The sequence below is a fragment of the Diadema antillarum genome, unplaced genomic scaffold (assembly GCF_040938485.1).
Source record: "Diadema antillarum isolate AM-2024a unplaced genomic scaffold, OU_Dant_1.0 seq00000845_RagTag, whole genome shotgun sequence".
NCBI classification, from domain to species: domain Eukaryota; kingdom Metazoa; phylum Echinodermata; class Echinoidea; order Diadematoida; family Diadematidae; genus Diadema; species Diadema antillarum.
In genome coordinates this window covers 258483-280138 of record NW_027271719.1, presented here as the reverse complement: position 1 = coordinate 280138, position 21656 = coordinate 258483, and the positions used below count along the sequence as shown (strand labels likewise).

Genomic DNA, 21656 nt, shown 5'->3' with positions numbered 1-21656 from the left:
GTATACCAGGATTTGAGCATCGGGCATAATTGCGTTTGAATGAAAAACTGAAAATTTCACAATTTTATGTACAAACTACAATGTATATGGCAAGTTGTGAGGGAAAAACATGCTCACATTGTCATGTGCATATTCATATTGACTGTTCAAGAACTGTTTCCCCACAAATTAGCGAAACTTCAAAATGTCATAACCTCCTTATTACATTCATCCGATTTCGATCAAATTCATACAGTTGAACTCGTAATATTTCTTTCTTTCTTATCAGACTAACTTATAATTGGACTGGATATTCCCCTTTAATGATAAACTGCATGGTCAACAGTCAGTAATTGTATAGCAGGGTTGTATGAAAAATCAAATTTCCTTTATTTTAATTATCTGATGCTGTATGGTGCCAAATGAATTATGAATCAAAATTCATCAACTGAATCAAATGCAAAGCAAACAATAATTTTTTAATGGAAATGATATCTTAATGGGAAATATATCTAAAGCATATAGAAAATAAGAACAAACAAGCAATCTCATATTTCATTCAAAGTAGTCTTTTCTCTAAGTTTTTATCTATGTACACATTATTGGAAGCGTTGAAATATCAATATTTCTAGGTGTATAATTCCTGGTCTATCGATTGTTTCTTTTTCTTCCTCAAAGACACTGTCCTTTCTTGATTATCAGAACACCTTTGAAATAAATGAGAACTCGGAAATCTGGATATGATATGAGGTGTATCTGTCTCTTTGTGTTTATTTACTAGGTCCTTACATGTCCGAAATAATAGCTAAAGTATCCCATGTCTTCGACGTCCATGTCGAAAAAAATATTTGATAAGCACAAGTAACTCACCAAGTTGTGCAAATATTTTGCCCCGTCGTTTACCTAGATATGATTAGTCATAATGTATTGCATATCAAAATGATGAATACTGTTACAATCAACCTCGTCCATAATAATGTGAGTGTACTCTAGTATTACCATGACTAAGATATCTGAACTCCCATAGTTTCCTCCTCTCTTGGGTATAGATTGATGTTAATATGACTCATCTTTTCCTGTCTACCCTCCATTTCCAGCCATAGTTTGAACATTTTCTTGCCAATGATTGTTTGCAAGGATCATATTGTGTTTGGGGGGAAATTGTGTCGAAATATTTGGAAGTAGGTCAAGTCACTTCACAGCATATTCGGTATCTTCTAAGAATTACGTGAGTTTTCAATGTGTTATAAATATCTATAAGAGTGATGCTGTTTTTGTATTAACTTCACTAGCATTTTGTAATTGTAAAGTAAGATATCTTCCATAGTTATGCAATCAGTGGGTTAGATGCCAATGGAGTCTGACGTAGTCTCATTCTGGTCAACTACAATATGACTAAATATGATCAGCAAAATCTACATGTTCAACAACTTTAAGATCCTATGTAAAACAAACAAACCCACAAATATAGTACTCAGCGTGTTAGTCTGTTTTCCAGTTGGACGATTCTGTGATCCATTAAGTTATTTTCGCCTATGAATGTTAAACTGCAAATCATACCCCAGGATATCATGTAGACCTTTACGAACACCAGCAAGTCCGAAACACATTGTCTTATTTTGAATAGTGCAACATTTTTTAGGTGATTCTGAATGACTTTTGATATTTGATATTTGATGTGAAGTGATATTTTTTCTGTCATATACACAGATATGATACATGTTAGGGGTAATGTATTGCGTATGAAAATAATGAGTAATGTTACAATTAACCTCCTCCATAAAAATGTGGATGTACTCTAGTATTTTCGCTACTAAGATTTCTGGATTCTCATGTATAGTTTCCTCCTCTTTAGGGTGTAGATTGATATAAAAATCTTTCCCTGTCTCAGGATGATACCTTCCATTTCCAGCCATAGTTTGGGCATTTGCTAAAGATGGTCTGCAAGGATCATATTGTATTTGGGGTAAATTGCGTTGAAACATTTGGAAGTAGGTCAAGTCACTTCACAGCAAACTTGATATATTCTAGGAATTCGTGAGTTTTCAATGTGTTATGAATACCTAGGAGTGATGCTGTTTTTGTATTGACTTAACAAGCATTTTGAGATTGTTAAGTACTGTATATATCTTATATAGTTATGCAATCAGTGGATTAGACGCCAGTGGAATCCGATGTAGTCTCATTCTGGTCAACTACAAATATTATGACCCATGATTAGCAAATGCTACTTTTCAAAAATCTTCAGATCCTATGTCAACAAACAAACAAACAAACAAACAAACAAATAAACAAATATTACCTCACCGTGTTTGTCTGTTTTACAGTTGGACGATCCTGTGATCAATCAAGTTCTTTTTGCCTGGGAATGTTATACTGCAAAACATGTCCCAGGATATCATTTAGACCTTTACGAACATCATCAAGTCCGAAACACATTTTCTTATTTTGAATGATATAATTTGTTTTAGATGAATCTGAATGACATTTGAACATGTTACTAGCTACTTCACATATATGCCAAAAATCGTTTTTATGTTCGCAACATTGAAGCGAGCCATCTGTAGTCTAACAGCTACTTTTTTGCGACATCCACAAAGAGGGAAAAAACATCAATCACACCATTCAAGTTTGAACGTTGCCTCATCGATGCTTTGACAGTTTGAGTAAGAGAAAATTCACTACTTTTGAGCTCGGAATACAGGCAAAGCCAACTTACTAAACGTCGCTGGCATGAGTAGGCCTTATAATATTTAACTGAGCACTGATTTTCCATTGCATGAATATAACTGAAGAGAAAGATATAATTGGCAATAGCCACGGTTACGCTAAAGATGTGTTTATGCTCATCAATTTTATAACGGTCAGTGTGATAATAACGCACTACTATCATAATTCTTATTCTAGTCGCAATCTCAGCTTGTGATATCTTCCTTACAACAACCATCATCCTCTACAATAGAGTATATCATGTTTAAGTATATCCCCCACATGTTTTGACGATGGGAAATAAGCAGAGTATATTTCAGAGAGAAGAGAGAGAGAAGTGAGGATGTAGCAAGAGTGATGGCAAAGGGGAGCCGAAGTTCAGTGGGAGACAGAAATATATTTCCGACACGTTGTCAACTGGGAAATGGCGCTGAGTTATACAAAGGAAGTATTTGGAAAATGACCCAGGCATTGCACCCTCCAGGTTAGGCCTACGTACCTCTAGAGCTAACATAAGTTAAAGAAGAGACTGTACAGTTTTGGTTTAGGTGAGGATTTAGCTTTTAACGTTTTGCGAGATATTCAGAAACCACTCTATGAGATGTCAAAGAGCATGCAATTCTAAGGGGAATCAAAACTTATTTGATGAAAATCGGTTTTGAAATGGCTGAGATATCAAAAAACAAGGTGAAACAAAGAGATCCTAATAAAAGACGTAGCCTGTCGCCTTTTATTACTATCATCACTTTTTTTTGATATCTCAGCCATTTGAAGCCAATTTCCATCAAATAAACGTTAAATCCTTTTTAAAATTACATGCTCTTTCATATTTCATAAGAGGTTTCTAATTATCTCACTTAGGAATGTTATAAACTTGAATCCTCACCTCAACCAGTACTGTACAAACCCTTTAAGGTGCTAAAATGGTTATTTTTAGCCAGAACCAGAACCGGTGGGTGAATGATTTTATTTTTACACAAACCGTCTCGGATTTCCTTTTTGAGATTAGATGTTCCCGAAGGAATAATGTTCTGAATCACTGACTTGTCTCTTGCTCCCATGTCTCTCCCACAATCATGATCTTGATATCATTGCTATTTGTGGAAATGACATCATCTTATTGTCTACTTAAAATGACTTACACAGACTTCTTTGCGACGCTTTCTGCCTTGCTTAGTTTTGGCCTCGTGCGTTTCCTTTGACAGTCATGTTACGAATTGATTTTCAATGTCGTGAGGTATATATTATAGGTTTCGCTTGAATTCCATTATCACCAACAAGTATATTTTTCATTGTTCGCCTTGTGGTGTGTGTGTGTGTGTGTGTGTGTGTGCGTGCGCGCGTGTCTTAACAAGGAATGATACTACACTGTTAATGCTGTGTATGGAGCGATTATTCAGTATTCGAGATGTGTTGAGATTATAGTGTTTGTTTGGTGTGGGTTTTTTTTTAGAAATTGCATAGTTAACAGTCAAGCTTTTATGGGAAAGTCCTTTTTATATTTTCTTAAACTGCGCCTGCAACAAGTTACACTTGTTGAATGAATTCAGATGACTTTTCCGCGTACTCTATGGCAATACTTATTAATCGTATATTCCAACTGGTTCCCATATTACCTGGAATGGTATGGTATCAATGTTAAAATGTAAGTCCTCTTGGGTTGTGAAAGATTGACATAGCGAATCACAGAAAACTGCATGCTTGATCAAAAGTATTGTTTTGAGTATCCAAGTGTCAAGTAATCCAATGACCAATCAAACACTGATATGGAACTGCAGATGTCCAATGGAATAAAAGCCTTGAGTACACTATGTAGCAGGGTCGTGATTTGTCCTGATCGGTAGTTAAATTAGTCCACGGAGGAAGCGATACCTCATTAGTTTAGACGCGGAAAAGAATCCTTATCATTCATTCATTCATCGTATAAAGAGCTTGGGGGCTAACCCGGTGAAGTAGTCCACTTATCTGCCTTTACCCACACAAGAAAGTAGGGGAACGATGCCGACCCTTCGTGGGTGACCCAGGTGACTGGTACACTTCAGCGGACGATATCAACCAGGCATATAGTGCCACATGATTAGAATATGATAAAAGATACATCATGGATTTCGCTATCTTCTTTTCTCAAAACAAAACAAAACAAAAACAAAAACAAAATCAAGTCTACATTCTCAAGGAGGTGGCATGACGATTATACCTTGAAAGTAAGACGTTGGACATTTTATAGGGAGGGAAGGCGAAGGTAGACCTACTTAAATAAACCAGGTGTGACGGATGAGGCTTGTATCCCGAATGAAAGTTGGCTATTTTGAGGCAAAGGAAAAAAAAGGGGGGGGGGGAGAGACGAGGCAGAATGGGGATCTGGAGGGGTACAAAATTGAGGGTTTTTTGGGACTAGGAAGAAAATTCCTCCTAAAAGAGTTCTTACTTTGTACAGTTTAGGGTAGGGCCATCCATTGCGACAAAAAGATTTAAGTATTGCGCACAGATGCATCGCACTCAAAAAGAACGTACCACAACCATAACAACGAATATATACTCTGCGCTATCTCAAAAGACGTGGATGGAAGGATTAAAAGGTAATACAAGCAACATCTGGCAATGTTTTGTGTTATTGATTTTGTCATCATTAGGTTGTCCAACGATTATTCGATCCTACAATCAATGACCGCAATGTCCGCGTCAGGAGCATGGAACGTCTTCAATATGAAGCAAAAAATAACACCATAGCAAAAGCAAAGAAAGAACGTCTTTTACGTGGGATGAGTTTATCTAATTACCTCTGATGTCAATACAATCAACGTGGCGTAATAGTTGGACAAGGTGTTATGTGGAATGCAACAGCCGGCAACAATGGTATACAGTTAGGGTGTTGAAAAGTTGCGATCTTGATTCCTCGCACATTGTCAGTTGGATAGTGGTCGAAGGATCGAGGCTGTCGTTTCATCTAAGGCTTGTTTTAGAGTCCTAAAGGCAGAGAGGCCATATCATTCAGATGCAGGAAAAGGGGTAATGTGTGAACTAATTGCACAAACCAAAAAGAGAGCTGACAATGAACAAACAGCAATCAAATTAAGAGGCATTGTCAGGAGAAAAACGATAAGTACTGACCCATTTAATTAACGCTATCACAATGGAGCAAATAGATAGGTCAAAAGAGAAACTATAGTACAAGTTGTCTATTCCGATGTATTGATAACATATTGAGTATTTAAGGTGTATAGACATGTCGAGATCATAGGAATTCTAAGGTCATTGTGTCAAGCAAATCGGCTTCCGCTACAAGTACTTCTGTGTGAGCAAGATTAATGCACACAATTTCCTGTTGTTATAATGCTGTTTCTGTGCAATAGACTCATCACAATCTTCTTTCAAGCAAAATTGATATAAATATCTCCTGAACAACTTACAAAGAGTTAAGTATATATTTATGTATATTTTTCCTTTTTTAGTAACTTTACCACATGAGCTCTTGCATCCGCGGGGTTCCTGGCCAGGAACTGGGGTTTAGGCCGACACGAGCTCTATTGTACAAGCCTGTTATTTTACTCAACGTTTGGAATACCGTGAGGGCAACACCTGGTCGCGGTTTCGCGGCTTGCTCAGCTTTACCAGGATGAATGTGCAAAAACCTAATACATGGTTATTTAGTAACGCTATTACCACTCTTCTGTTACAAAATTTGCTTTGACAATTATCCGAATGTGAATTCCGCTAAAATTCTGAGTCTGAAAGTTGATGTTAAGTTATAATGGAAAGAACAATTATCGATAGTGTCGGTAAAACTATGTCTAGAAATTCTGGAGTCATAAACTAAAAGATATTCTGCCTCGTTCCATTCTTTTCAAACTTTGTTTTAGTTTATTCTTCCTCATTTACGTTATAGACATTAAATTTTACCCTTGGGTATCTCGGGTAAACTTGTGAGTGGTAGAACTTACTTATTACAAAAGAAAGTGTTCGTATTATTTGTAACACCCACTTTCATTCACACACGAATCCTTTGTATGTATGATTTTATATGATTTTCAATCAGGACAGGTCATGCATAGATTCAATTATAATGATCTTCAAATGATATTATCTGAAATGTTTATCACAAAAATAAAGTTCTGTTCATAATCACCCGACAATACAGTCTAACTCATTACATTTACCATTGAATAGACCTTTATCGGTTAAACAAAATCTTATAACTTATCAAAAGGGATTAATCTCTCGAAATCTTGCAGTGGGGAGTGACTGAGATAAGAATGGAAAAGTGCTCCGGCCTCAGAAATCCAATCTTCCCCTTCTTCTTCTCTCCTTTTCTTAGCAGATTAATCGAATTAATGCAAGGTTTAAAAAGTGACAAAGGGTATGTAAAGCTTCAGCGGTAAAGTAATTAGGAGAAAGGCAAGGATAATCAGGGAAGGAGGCCGTGTTTTACAAGAGGGCATCGAGTTGATCAAAGGGGTATTCTCCGTTAACATGCCGTGACTGAGTCACGGGGCAGTAAACGTGGAGATTAGAGAAAGCGGGGGCTACAACAGAAGGTGATCCCTTTGGGATTAGGGATGGAGAAGGAGGCGAAAATGTCTCCAGCGTGGATTTCGATAGAGAGATGCGCTCCTGTTTGCACCAGGAAGTACATGGCAGGAAACGGTCCTCCGTGACGCGGAGTATGAGCAGTTTTTAGGAGGACGTGCGAGGAACGTACTCTATATTATGAGAACGTGGGCGTCTGTCTCCAACAACACTCATAAGATCCTGAGGTGTCTCGTTTGCATCGCCTCATAGAATTCTGCGGTTCGCGTAAATTGACATCTTTAGATTGAAAAAAAAAAAGGTGTTGAATCGAACGGGTCAGAGAAAGTACCGAAACAAACCAGGAATTGAATTGTCGATGGCAAAGGTTACTGAAACAAGTACACGACGTAAAGATTTAATGGGATGACAGGAACATTATTGTAAGTGAAAATATTACCGGAATAATACACAGAACTGGTGAAGCCATGGCAAGTCTGAGCCTAAAACACCACGCTGTTTTCAAATCTAATCTAATAGATACGCATAAATTCAGATGAACAAAATTCATCAAAATCCGAATTAAGATAGGAAAATCACAGTATTTTTTCAAGTTTTACACGAATTCCCCAAATACCAATATAGTCGCAACCACACATTCAAAGGAATGAAAAGAACTCTCCCACTAGTTTCATTATGGTCCCAGTTTGTTATTCCGGAGGTTCATTATTCCAAAAGACTCGTTAATCCGAAAATTAACTAAGGTTCTTAATTTCGAAGGTTCCTCAGTAGGCACACTCTTCATTTTCGGATTAACGAATCTTCAGAATAACGAATCTTCAATATATAAAGCCACGCAGTATTCAGATCAACAAACCCTATTTATTTTTAGGAATAACGAACATTAAGGTATAGGGAGTTTGTGTATTTCAAAATGACTCACCTTAGGAAAAATGAACGTCACTTTTCCTTATAACTGAAATCATGATCTAGCAACTACGACCCCATCCACCTCTAGGTTAGCTATATTCTTCAATATATCGATGAGAATTATGCATCTCATTGTTATTGATTTCATTTCGAAAAATACAACAAATTCAGTATAAGTCCAAAGTCGCAATGTGGAAGGTAGTTGTTACTGTTACGACGATAATGCATGATTCAAGTTGCGTTTAGAAAGAAGATTTAGAAATCTTTAAGACGATCTCACTGAAAAGCCAATTTTGCAAATATTTAATTAGAGTCATTTAAACCTAACGAATTAATATGATAAGTCATGTAGGGTCGCATTCAATAGTAGTGATTAAAAAAAATCATACAAGAAAGTCTCATATGTTTGAATTTAGAAATACACGTCAACAAGTCAACGCATTATCATAATGATACTCAATCCACGGTAAGGAGGAGCACATTTGTCACCTTTTCCTATCCTTAATCAATTACGGATGTAAGTTAAATAGGTGAGCGCACGGGGACGCGCCGCGCGCTTCGAGAATATGACGTGAACGAAGGAGAGAGGGAGGGGTCGAGAGGAAGAGGGGAGCCGCGTCATCACAACAATTCATGATGTATAAATAAGACTGCGCACGGCTTCTCGAAGTCAGATTTAACATTTGTGTGGACCCTGAGACCTCTCTCCGTCCAAGGCCTATACTCTCATCAGTAGACAGAGCTCTCCACACTTCTCCTTTCTTGTTACACGGACTTTGTTCGCTGGTGTTAGCAATACTGCAACGATGAGGTCGTTTGTTGCTCTCTTTGGATGCCTGCTTGCACTAGTGGCTGTATCCCACGCCCAATTAGGGCAGAGATGCCAGAGGTTTTGGACGGAGTACGACGGAAGCTGCTACCAGTGAGTGTTAAAATTTGTGAATATTTGTAATCTGTTTGTATTTGAATTAATTTGATTTGATTGATTTTTTACATTTGTAATTGATACACATGTATGCAATGTATAACAGACGTCTGGCAATTGTTTTAGGAGATGTGGTCATTGTTTCATTGAGTTTCATTATTGCACTACTTAAAAACACACTGAATTGATTATGTATGTGCAACGCCGTAAAATGGTGCACAAGATGTTTGTGAGATAATGATTTAAGTTTGAAGTATTGGGTAATGAAGTGTACTCTTTACATTTGCCTCATTTGTATATTGCTGATATTCATTTATCCGGAGGTTCGTTAATCCGAAAAAAAAGAAAAAAGAATCGTTCTTCCGAAAATCGCTTGTAAAGAAGGTGCGTACTAACGAACCATCGGAATTACGAACTTTTTTTTTTTCACTTTCAGATTAACGAATCTTTCGGAATAACGAACCTTATTTGATATTGATTTTTTATAACCGAACCTTTGAAATAACGAAGTGTAACCGTTTATACTACATTCCTTTATCGTGTTTATCACCTTTTGACAAAGCTTGCACAAACTTTTGAAATGACTGTCACTTTTGAATATAATAAGTATGTAATGTCACTTTGAATGTAGACAATTTATCTTGCATTTTTTTAAACCAGACATTGCTAAAGATACCTCATGAAACTAGCTGGGTACGCAAAACAATGATGTTTGGTGCTGAGTATGGTAATAATGATGATGATAATTGGTAAAATTAAGTAGGCAGCTAAGTTAGATGGATGGATGGCAAGCTTTCGTTACATTGTACTTTGTCTTATTTCACTTTGATTTTACATACCGTTCTGTTCTCTGGCTCTTGTTGTTGTGGCTGGCAGTCATCTCTGCTGCATTACTTAGTCTCATACTATGTGGGAAATTAAAAAAAAGGCTGTGACATACATAATCATCATGCTCACATCTGAATTGTTCTTTGCTGTTCTGCGCTTGCAGCAGATAAAGATTCGAAAAGTGAATTGAATTCAGTATATTGTCTGCGCAGCTTACACCAGCCGGACAGCAGACGTGAAATTACTTAGATTCAAAAGTATAATTTAGCAAAATATGTAATCCCTTAGGGGATGGAATATTTGCATATACTTGTTAATGTGAAATTGCACATAATTTTCTTCTGTTGCGCTCCGTTCCTAACTGAAGAGTATTTTGCGATATTTCTCAAAAGAGTTCAGTAGTCATCTTGCTCTCAACTGGAATATTCTTCAAGCGATCAAACTTGATTCTCGTCGAGAGAAAAAAAAAAAGAAACGTACTGCCAGACTTCTGGACAGTAGCAGTGATGAGTCAAACACTCACAGATGGACATAATGAAAATCCATCCATATCATCAATTAGGCTGACCTTAAGACTCTAGTTTACGTGTTCCTGTCTTCGTCATCACGAAGGTCATCTCCTAACAGCAGTACACGCAATGTTGCAGTACTCTAATAAAAGGCAGAAGTGTCAAGATCTCTGACCCTTATATTGGGAAATATCGCATTTCATAGATTTTTCGGAATTACTTTCCTGGTTTTATTTCATTCACAAGTCATCTTATTATAATATATTTGCTTGAAAAGACTAGTATTCAGAGGGAGCACGAATTAATCGTCTGCATGCTACATTAATTTCTGTCTATAGTTTTGGGTGTGAATTTTGTGCGTATTGAGGTCATTGGCATAGAGAGGGTTAAAGTTTGGTTCGATCTTTCTTTCCAGATTGTCTCATGGAGGCTTCATGCGAGGAGCTTTCGGCGGCGCAGTCTTCGCTGTTGAGGGTCTCTCTCAGCGGGCGGCCAACCAGTTCTGCGGCAGAGAGAAACCAGGTGCATCCCTCGTGACAGTCAATTCTCACCTAGAAAACGACTTCCTTTACGAGTGGACCCTGCGCACCAACCTGGAACCCCAGCCAGTATGGCTCGGCCTCCACGTCAATCCCATGACCAGGCAATGGGAGTGGTACAGCGGCGAACCTGTCAACTATACCAACTGGGACGAGATCATGGTGTACCCAGAGTTCGGCACAGGCGCTCTTCTCTTCGACGCAGACCCACGCCTGCAGATGCAGAATGCCGTTGATGTGTCGGCGCGCTGGGTGCCCGAGCAGGTTCTCGGCGAGAACCACTACTTCATCTGCGAGTACAGGCTGCAATCAATGCAAATGCCTACCATGGAAGTCCCAACGACATTCTCCCCCAACGGCACCCAGGGAACACCGATGATGCTAGAGAACAACCCAGTGAATGCGCCCCAGCAACAACGACAGGGAGCTCAGTTCCAGGAGCTCCGCAGCCTGCGGGGAGTGCTGGGAACTTCAGGACTGGCTGGATCCCGTCTTCATGAGGTGCCCAAAAGCGCGCGCGTCCAACGTCCAGCTGCTTACAGGAAAGGTCGATTCTTCGGAGCCTTCCCTTGATGATACTTCAAACGAACTCCTCCTACCTCTGCGTTATCTTTCACACAGACTCTTGTTATTCCAACCATGTCTTCCAATCTCGATGCAACGGGAGCAGATTATGTTCAGCGCATGACGTTCAGACCGGACCTATTCGGCAAAGTTTTGATGATAATGCGAACATAGCAACAACAACAAAAAAAATCAACGACAATGCCGATCTTCGACGAAATCTATCCATAAAGAAAAAATCCAAATGGTAAAACAAAATAAGACCACTTGCTTCGTGCCAGATTAAACAGTATAAGGATCCTTGAATATCAAACGTTATTTGATTCTCTCTTTTCATTGCCAGTTCTGTGTTATGGCAATTCTGTGTTATATATAATGTATATGTATACATTTGATTCTATCTTACTTTGTACATTATGTTGATGGAATAAATTTTAGTTTAAACAAAATTTACATTCATTTCATGTATGCCTTAATTCAGTTGATAAAGGCTTCACAAACGTGAGAATTATTTTAGTTATATATATATATATATATATATATATATATATATATATATATATAAATGAGTGAGATATGAGAAAGGAAGGAGAAATCGGTGCGTAGCTTTGACATCATTATTCCTCTTACTGTTCCTCCTTTTCGGAAAAGCGCAAGAGTTGAAAAATTGGTCTCCGCCGGGAATCGAACCCGGGTCTTTGGCATGGAACGCCAACGCCTTAACCGCTCGGGCACGGAGACGTCATAGCGGTTCAGGTACTGCAAGTATATATATATATATATATATATATGTATATATATATATGTATATATATATGTCTGTCTGTCTGTCTGTATGTCTGTGTGTGCGTGCGTGTGCGTGTGATGGAGAGTACATTTGACACTGAGATACTGATATCACACATTATTCCACTTTGTGAGTTTTCAAAGTAAATCATCAAACAAAATGCTGTATGTGCACACAGCGAGAATGACAGAGAGAGGAAGAGTGGAAAGGAAAAAATAATGATGCTTATGGGATGATCGAATTTCGTTTGATGTTGAGACAACGAGAGGTTAATGTATTCATTCATTCATTCATTCATTCATTCATTCATTCATTCATTCATTCATTTGCATTAAAGAGACATACAGGTACGAGAGGTGGCTGCAGTGTTAACTCGTTGCCTCCGGTACATTGAGTATATGGCAACTTCCTTTTATATTGATACATAAAATTGGCACACTTAGTTCCATCACAGCAAGGCATGGGTTAAGATTTCAATTGGATGCTCATCCTATTGTGATGCAACCTTTACTGTGCATATGATGGTGCGATGTGTGTGTGTGTGTGTGTGTGTGTGTGTGTGTGTGTGTGTGTGTGTATGTCGTGTGCTAATATCGACGTGCTTGCATGTCCTAGACTTTAGACTGATCTGTACTTTCTTTCAGTTTTCACTTAACAATATATTCCACTTAACTCGAGTGCTTCAGGTTGTATTGACATAACCTCATCCTCCGTCCTCCGGTAACAATGAACATGAAGGTCATCATGTAAACATAATAGGACACATATCTTCACATACAATTAAAAATAATGTCGAGAAACATAAAAGAGAAGATGAAATGAACTTTGTCAATACCAGGATGGCAGTATATGCCCACCAACATATCTCATTGATAGTCATTATTACTTATTCCAAACAATATGCCAAAGGTCCGTTATTCCGAAACACATAAATTCTCTTCACGTAGATGTTCATTATTCCGAAAATGGAATGATCATTTTTTTTTTCTGAAATACGAACCTCAGGAATAACAAACCTTTCGAATAAGGTAAATATTATGCTTCAGAATTCGAAATAAAAAATCACAGGACATTGATAATTTTCTTGTAAAACATGAATTATGATGAATTTCGTTATTGATCCAGTTTTACATTATGTTGAGACATTCATGATATTTGCTCCTGCAACAATTGCTCCGGTCTTATTTTCTCGATGGACTAAGGGTTAGGGTTGTGATAGAGGGTCTTAGGTTTAGATTGATGTGAGGATTAGGGTTAAGGGAAGGGTTTTGTTTGTGGGTAGAAACCAAACTATGTCAGCTAATTGCAAACAATTTGTATTTATCGATGGTCAGAAATCTATTATGCAAAATACCAATCGTGATGTACCTCAAGACAGCTTGCTTGGACCTCTTCTGTGTGTTCTTTATATCAATTCTTAAGATAACAGTATAAAAGAAGCTTAAAGTTTTAATACTTGTACTTTAAGTTAAAAAATCATGTCATAATATTATATTCTTATGCGCCCTGATTTCAAGTCCCTTTTTCTCCCTCATCAAAATATTTTTTTGTTTCAAAACGCAGTGTCTTCTTTTTGCTTTACCTTGCTTTTTGTGCCTCGCGTGCGTTGGTAGATTGACCTTCAACTCCTCTTCACTGGCCCCTTTTCCCTTTCCTCGTTAGTCTCTTCCTGTTATTTCTTCCACTTTTATCTTTTTTTCTTTCCTTATTTAACATGAGAGCAGCCTCGTGTTTGCTTGTAATCCAGTGTTTCTTTCTGTCTTTTGTTTTTTTTTCTTTTCTAGAAAATCTTTTTTTCCCCTTCCAACTGGGTGTTTTATTCATACACATATTCAGAAATTGACATTTACAAATAATTTTTCATTACGAAACAGAATGAGAATAAAATGATAATTCAATCATCGACAAAAAGTGACCTACTGCACTTATACATAATTATAATAAGAAACTTTCTTTAACTATTTTTACAACATGTAATTTATATTATTCTTTTTTCATTGGCAGAAGCAACCCTAAAGACACTTTTGATATTTTATAGTTTTGATTAAATGTTCAAAAACACTTAATAAATAGAGCCTATATTTCACAAAGTTCTTTTCTCTACAATTCATTTGACTTATACGTTTTTCCATCTCAAAATAATATTTTATTTCAGATATTATGTGTTCAAATGACGGAACGCTTTTTTTTTCGCGGAGACAATTTCTCTTCTTACAACAATCATCATACAGTTTAGTGCACTGTTGTTGAAACCATAAAGTCCGAATAGCTTATGTTGGTTAGTAAATACAATTTGTTTATCTATCTTTAAGAGTAACCATCGCTCAACCTTATTCCAGATAATATTTGAATAAGGACATGAACGAAATATATGCATAATGGTTTCCTCACTATCACTACAAAACGTACACTTTTTATCTGTTACAAAACCAAACTTTGAGAGGGCGTCTTTTATATATAATCAAAGGATTATTCCAAAGAATAGACAATCTGCCTCACTTTTGTTAGTTCAATATGCTTAGTTATTGTTCACCAGGAGGCTGTAAATTACAAGCCCTGGTTTTCAACAGTCCCCTCCAATTCCTACAATTTTGATTCGGTATAATCAGAAAAGTCATAACATGTTATTTCACAGTATTTTCCTTTGTAACAATATTGTACTGATTTTATGTTATTACGGGTACGTAAATGTTTTGTATTGTTAGAAATGAAACGAAATGAAATGAAATGAAATGAAATGATATTGTTAGAAATGAAACAAAATGAAATGAAATGAAATGAAATGAAATGAAATGAAAGGAAGTGAAATGAAATGAAATGAAATGAAATGAATACCAAACCATTGGAATAAAGAACTGTATTTTTCTGCAACCCAGACAAAACATTTTCAGATATATACGTCCTTACAGAAAGAAAGTTCTTATCCTTCTGGTTCCTTTCGCTTCTATTGCAAAGTTCATTAATCAATTATTTCATCCTTACCTTTTTCTGATGCTCTGCGCCCATATCTCGTCTTCGCTTTGCTTCCTTCTCTTATCGTTTCGTGCCAAGGAAAATGACAAACCTTCATTACCATGAACAAAAGGGGGCGTACTTTCGTAAAACATCTAGGGTCCTTTATCATACACATGCACAATAAGCAACACCAATGTGATTGTCTCGATGCGTTTGAAGTATGCCGTTTAATTTTCCTCTTCTCTAAATTTTGTCATGTTTGTTTCCTTTTTCTCTCCCTTCCTTTATCTTTTACTATTTTTCTGTTTCTCATGTTGCTTTTTGAATCTGATGTCTCATATGGATAGTCACAGACGCACGCAAACACAAACACACACACAACAACAAACACACACATACTTTGTTTACGCTGATTAATACGCCACGGAGCTATAATCAAATCGCAACATGTGATTTGTGGACATATGCGTGTTTTGTCTCTTTGTTTGTTCGTTCACTGCTCTACACGAAATGAAAATCAAACCATTCGATTTGAATGGGTTGTAGTATTCAAACTCAAATTCAAACTTTATTTTCACTTTTTTTTTTGTTCAACAGAATGTACAAGAAACAATATTATGAATTTGACATGCGAGTCGTTGAAGATATACATAACCAGACAGGATTATCAACATATTCATGTCTACATGATCAGTGCAAAGAAGATACATACATTTCAACTGTCCCTCTCTCATTTTGTTGAAAATAATGTGCATTGATATGTATGTTATAATGGAAGAGAGAGAGAGAGAGAGAGAGTTACATCTACACGTCATGTGAAAAAAAAACAATTAATTTGAGTACATCCTAAGCCTTGGTGTATTTCAAATGCAATGCCCCCAAAATTCGTTTACTTATGACACGTCTGTAGCTCTATCGTCAATGAGGGCGGTCTTTAAAGAGCGATACAACCAAAAGAATCAGAAAATCCAATTCCAGCATTATTGTTATTGAAGTTCTAACATTCATAACACTTTTTTTTAATGCCCATGATGCATTCTGTTTAGGAAAATTTTTGTATCTTATTCTTCAGAAGATGTAAAGAAGCTATTTAAAGGGACTGTACAGTAATGGTTGAGGTGAGGATTCAGCTTGTAACGTTTAGCGAAATATTTAGAAACCACTCTATGGAATATATTAATGAGCATACAATTCTAAGGAGAATCAAACATTTTATTAGTTTTTTTGAAATGACTGAGATATCCAATAACAAGGTAAAACAAAGAGATCCAAATAAAAGTAGTGACCTGTCGTGTTTTATTAGGATCCTTATTGGAATTACATACTCTATTTCATAAGAGGTTTCTCATTATCTAAAAAAAAATTACAAACCTGATGTTAGGTCTTAACCAAAACTATACGATCCCTTTACGTTTAAAAGAAATCTTCTGAAAAGATGGGCAAAGTTACTAGTTCCCAATGAAATATACCTAGCTGACGGATGAATTATGCATTTTATTTAAAGACATAGCTTTTCAGGTAACCTGTTTCACCTTACCAACACTGCAATAGTGAGTTTCATTGCTTGTTCTTTTATCTTTCAGATCTTCGAGCAAGCTTTTTGATTGTCGGAAACGATCCCTTTTTAAACAAAGAGATAATATATCAAAGAGGTGTTATACGTAATGCTGTATGTTACCTCAATATTTTTTCCGTATTAATGAAACATCAGTACTAAGTGCTATATAAGTGTTATTCATTATCATTATCATTACAGATTTTGAGGATTTTTGTTTCTATGACTATCATAACACAGAATTCACCAAACAGGAATGCTTCATTATATCGTAAATCACGCTTACACTGCATTATTTTTTCGTAATCCTTATTCTTACTGTCGGGAAATACTTCCAGTAGCAGTGAGAACTGTTGGTCCTCATACAGTCTCTAATCAGGTGTAAGTCCTCCACACTTGAATGCTATTAAAGTGATGTCTCACTTTATATTTGAACTCTATTTGATAAACATATTACGTCATTTTTATAGATAAAAAAGTTTGATAAAGAGACAAGAAATAAAAGAAAGTTGTGGAATTTAAAGGGTTCTCTTTCTTTTTCAGGGTTGCATATCATTATGAAGCCATGCTTTTGTTATTGACAGATCTCCTTTCATTCTTATGAAAGAATATTGTAAAATCAATTTCTGTCACTGATTCAAGATTAATGGCATCATTATCTCCTATGATTGTGAACAACATCACTTTTATTAGATATAGGGAACCTGAAAAGTTTATAACATTCCTATCTCTCTGATTCATATGATCATGATAATACTATATGTGGTATTATGTTACTTTTCATGATATTGTGTACTATGTTCATAAAAGTTATTTTGGAATTCAAACTTTGAATTACGGTCTATATTTCCACGTGATCACCTGATACTTAGAGCAGTTTTAGTTTATCTATTTTGCATTTGTCATCATGGGTTGATTGAAAAATCAGACCCAGTCTGCAATTTCCCACGTCTGATGGATTCTAGATTAAATTTCAGTGTCCACGTTGTCACTTATCCTGTGCGGCCTAATTAGTATGTGAATCATGATGACATTGAAGATCAAGTAACGATTAGTGCATATGCGAAAAGGTAGTGCATATCAGAGGGATTTTTATACGGAATTATGTTCTTTTTTTTAAAGGCAAAAGTCTAACGAAGTGAAAAAAAAAATCATCGAGCAAAAGGCTGCTGCAAAGTTGTAGTGCCCAAGATTACTTCATTTCTGATTAAAGGGGATGGCCAGTAACTGATCAGTGGGAATAAGTGGGAATGCTGGGGGATGATTGTTCCAATCCGTGTGGGATTCATTTAAGAGTACATTATATATCTATTGTTGTGTGAAATTGTTTGCTTCAGAACAGTCTCAAATTCAAGTAATGTGCAGTTTAATGCCCCGTCACTGTATATACAGGCATGCTAACCTGGAACCAGCATTCCCACTTATTCCCACTGATCAGTTACTAGCCATCCCCTTTAAAGTGATTTACACAGCTGCGGAATAAACACCACTTTTTTAAAGGCATGTTATTCACAGCCAGAAAAAAGAATAGCACTGTGAACTTGATTGACCCTATTAATGCTTATCAAACTTGAGTGTTGTTCACTTGTCTTTTGATATGAAGTCATTCACATACTCATACGTTAGCAAAACAGTTGTTCAGTTTGTATAACGATACTCTTAGTAAGTGATAGAAAAAATATTTCCTCTTGCGTATCTACCACATGACGACTTTGGTCACTTTTCTTAGCGAGCTACTTCCAAGCGTCTGTTCGTTTATATTAAGTATATTTATTAAGTATATTGTTCTAAACACAGCACACAGAGGACTATCTTTAGAAAATGAATACATTGTGTAGTTTATGAAAAGTGAAATGCAAGTTATAAATTCGCAATTTGAAAACTAAATATCAGGCAGTACACGTTCAAGATATCAAGAAGTTGAAATCCTGCCCGGAGTCTTCCCTGGCGACAGGTTCAACAGGATTACTCCCCGACAACATTACAGCCCGGCTTTCTGCTTTTCTTGCCAGTGCCGTGCAGGACGACGGGTGATTATCATGAACTTGCCAAGGAAATGAGCTTGCCGCCTTGGAAGTAAAAAATTATTTTTAAAGCGTAGTCCACCATTACGTGACTCGGTTAAGAGCTTTATCACACATGGGCCCGACGTGCTAAGTATGCGTTGATGTGTGGTGAACAGATTTTGCGGTGGTTTCGATGCTATTTCAGTTTATGACAAGATCGAGCCTTCGCGCCCTCTCCTCTTCTCGGGCATACAATCGTGGTACAGTTGATGTTGCCGGGCAACAAATACTATAGTAATCACAGGGAAGCCTGAATGTCAGCCTTTTCTATATCTTGAGCCCTGTAAGATATAGTTGTGAAGGTTTGCTCACCCGTTATAACTACTGAATTGAACTACTCACTCGACGTTCTCGCAACATTGAGCGTTCAACTCCAATGACAGTGACAGCTATTTCCTAACCAGTCTTCGAAACTCAGGTTTCTTCAAGCATCGAACACGACTCTACGTCAAGAAACGACAACAACAAACAACAACAACAACAGCAAAAGACAAAAGTCATAGTGAACTGACGTTAGAAGCCGATATGCCTTGTTGCAGAGTGTTCAGCACCGGCTTGCGATTTCTCCGACACTGGAAGTGGAAAATCACACTTATTTTTGCTACTTGCAGCATCCTGTCAATAATATGCAGGCTTGAAAAGGCAAGTACGGTTGTACCTTTTCACGGGGCCATGCAGTTGCTGCCAATTGAAGCTCTTGTCAACTACTCTAGACTTCGTGACCGGTTCAAGGCAATTGGGAGTGTTACCTATAAACATCCACGTAGATATCCTGACAAAACTGCCAGTGAACTCAGAGAGATGTACGATCAAGGAGCTTGGAATTCTACTTTGGTGTCGTCTTATCACATGCACTATGACGTCAACTGCAGCGCCATCATACGCGGTGAGGTGAAATCCATACAGATGGCCAAACAAATAATCATGGACAAGGCCAACGTCTCGGGTACTAGTATCCTGGCAACCCCTTCTGATGACATTGTGACGTCATGGATGGATGACTGCCACAGGTACAAGGTTGACCGAAAGTACCCAACTTCACCCGGCTCCCAGGAAGAGGCTGCCTACCCTGTAGCCTACATCATCGTCGTCCACAAGGATGCCGCGCAGGTGGAAAGGCTCCTGCGCAACATCTACCACCCGCAAAATCTGTATTGCATCCATCCAGACACGGGGGCCCCTGACCACTTTCAGAGGGCTATGCGAGCACTTGTGAGATGCTTCGACAACGTCTTCATTGCCACAACACTAGAGAGAATTCAGTATCGTGGATACACCCGATTGCAAGCCGATATCAATTGCATGCAGGACCTATCCGCGAGGAAATCCCATGGATGGAAGTATGTGATTAATCTCTGCGGACAGGACTTCCCCCTAAAGACAAACCTAGAAATCGTCCGACAGCTTAAAGCGTACAACGGATACAGCGACATTCCAGGCGTCTATCCGGAACAGAACAAATTGTTTATTTCGAGAACGAGAAACCACCACGTGATCATTGATGGGAAGGTTAGAAAGACGAATGTAACCAAACCTCCACCTCCGCACAATGCTAAGATGTATTTCGGGAATGCTTACTATGTCGCCGTACGCTCTTTTGTGGAATATATCCTAACAAACAGGACTGCACAAGATGTTCTCCACTACTTAATGGACACGAACAGTCCAGACGAGCACTTCTGGGTCACTATGAGTCGATATCCGGGTGCTCCTGGTGGTTATCCAAAGTCCTCATGGAATTCCAATGCCCGGTTTATCCGGTGGACTACATCCGCCGAGTATCCGCCATGTGTTGGGAAGTACGTGAGAATGGTTTGTGTTATTAGTCTCGGATATTTGCCGTACATCGCTACAATACCACAGCTCTTTATAAATAAAGTACACTACGGCTATGATCCAGTCGTTATCCAATGCCTTGAAGAATTACTCGACTACAGAACAGCAAATCCGGAATCGACTGCAGACTTCGTCGCAAAGTTTCCATTGCGTAACTTGTTTCCTTGACAGTCACGAAAACAATCAAAAATACGACCTAAGCGCTGAATCTTGTTACCGATAAAGATACAAACATAAGATTCTAAGAGTCTCGTCAAGTTGTTCAATCAAAATCTAGACCAGGCAATTACAAAACTATTTTCTTTTAATATCATCGAGTAAGAGAGGCAACTTTCATTCATTTGATTCAATTCAGTTCAATTTCAAATGCATTGATAGTCTGACGTGTCAAAAGAATGGTAATGTCTTGGACGATCAAAACATTCCAGTAACCTAATTTAGTCAATGTATTTTCTTGATTCCATTAATTCTATTATGACATCATTTCTCATGAGGCAAAATTTGAAAACCTTGTCTTAAAACTAGAGCTTTACAGAAAATGTTGAGACCATGCCAGATTTTGTGCTATCAAGTCAAGAGAAAAAAAGTAAAGATTAAATATACTAACAACTTATTCTGACCGAAGAGTTGGAGCACGAGGGAACAACATTGCTGGTCTCAGTCATCTTGACAAAGTGAGAATAGCTAATGACAAAGAGTGTGGGCTTGACTTGGATGTTGAGAACTGTGAAGGGAAATCCGAGCTTTCTGCTGCTAACCTTATGTAACAAATTAGCTCATGGGTGACGCATAATGAGGGGGGGGGGGGGACGATACAAGTAACGGACTTCAGAGAATGTCTTGGTAAGATGATCTGTTATACTCATGAAAAGATTTACCATTCATAATGTATATTTGCAATACCCTTCGTGAAAACTGATAAGCTGTAACTGGTGTCAGTTTTGTAATGATATCTGCGACTATTAGTC

At 37.5% G+C, this 21656-nt stretch overlaps 2 protein-coding genes across 2 annotated transcripts; both read left to right on the top strand.

Moving 5' to 3' along the window:
- Window positions 1–8930: 8930 nt before the first annotated feature.
- On the top strand, window positions 8931–11498 carry LOC139740239 (30 kDa spicule matrix protein-like). Its single transcript, XM_071650821.1, has 2 exons — window positions 8931–9046; window positions 10802–11498. Exons 1-2 carry the CDS (start codon window positions 8931–8933, stop codon window positions 11496–11498), a joined length of 813 nt encoding a protein of 270 aa, XP_071506922.1.
- Window positions 11499–19524: 8026 nt separating this feature from the next.
- Window positions 19525–20856, top strand: LOC139740238 (N-acetyllactosaminide beta-1,6-N-acetylglucosaminyl-transferase-like). Its single transcript, XM_071650820.1, has one exon. It carries the CDS (start codon window positions 19525–19527, stop codon window positions 20854–20856), a length of 1332 nt encoding a protein of 443 aa, XP_071506921.1.
- The last annotated feature ends 800 nt before the right edge of the window (window positions 20857–21656 follow it).

Excerpts from the sequence above, each read along its gene's own strand:
- LOC139740238 (XM_071650820.1), top strand. The coding sequence starts at position 19,525 with ATGCAGTTGCTGCCAATTGAAGCTCTTGTCAACTACTCTAGACTTCGT.
- LOC139740239 (XM_071650821.1), top strand. The coding sequence starts at position 8,931 with ATGAGGTCGTTTGTTGCTCTCTTTGGATGCCTGCTTGCACTAGTGGCT. Across the intron at positions 9,047-10,801 it reads TACGACGGAAGCTGCTACCA|ATTGTCTCATGGAGGCTTCA; the intron begins GTGAGTGTTAAA and ends CTTTCTTTCCAG.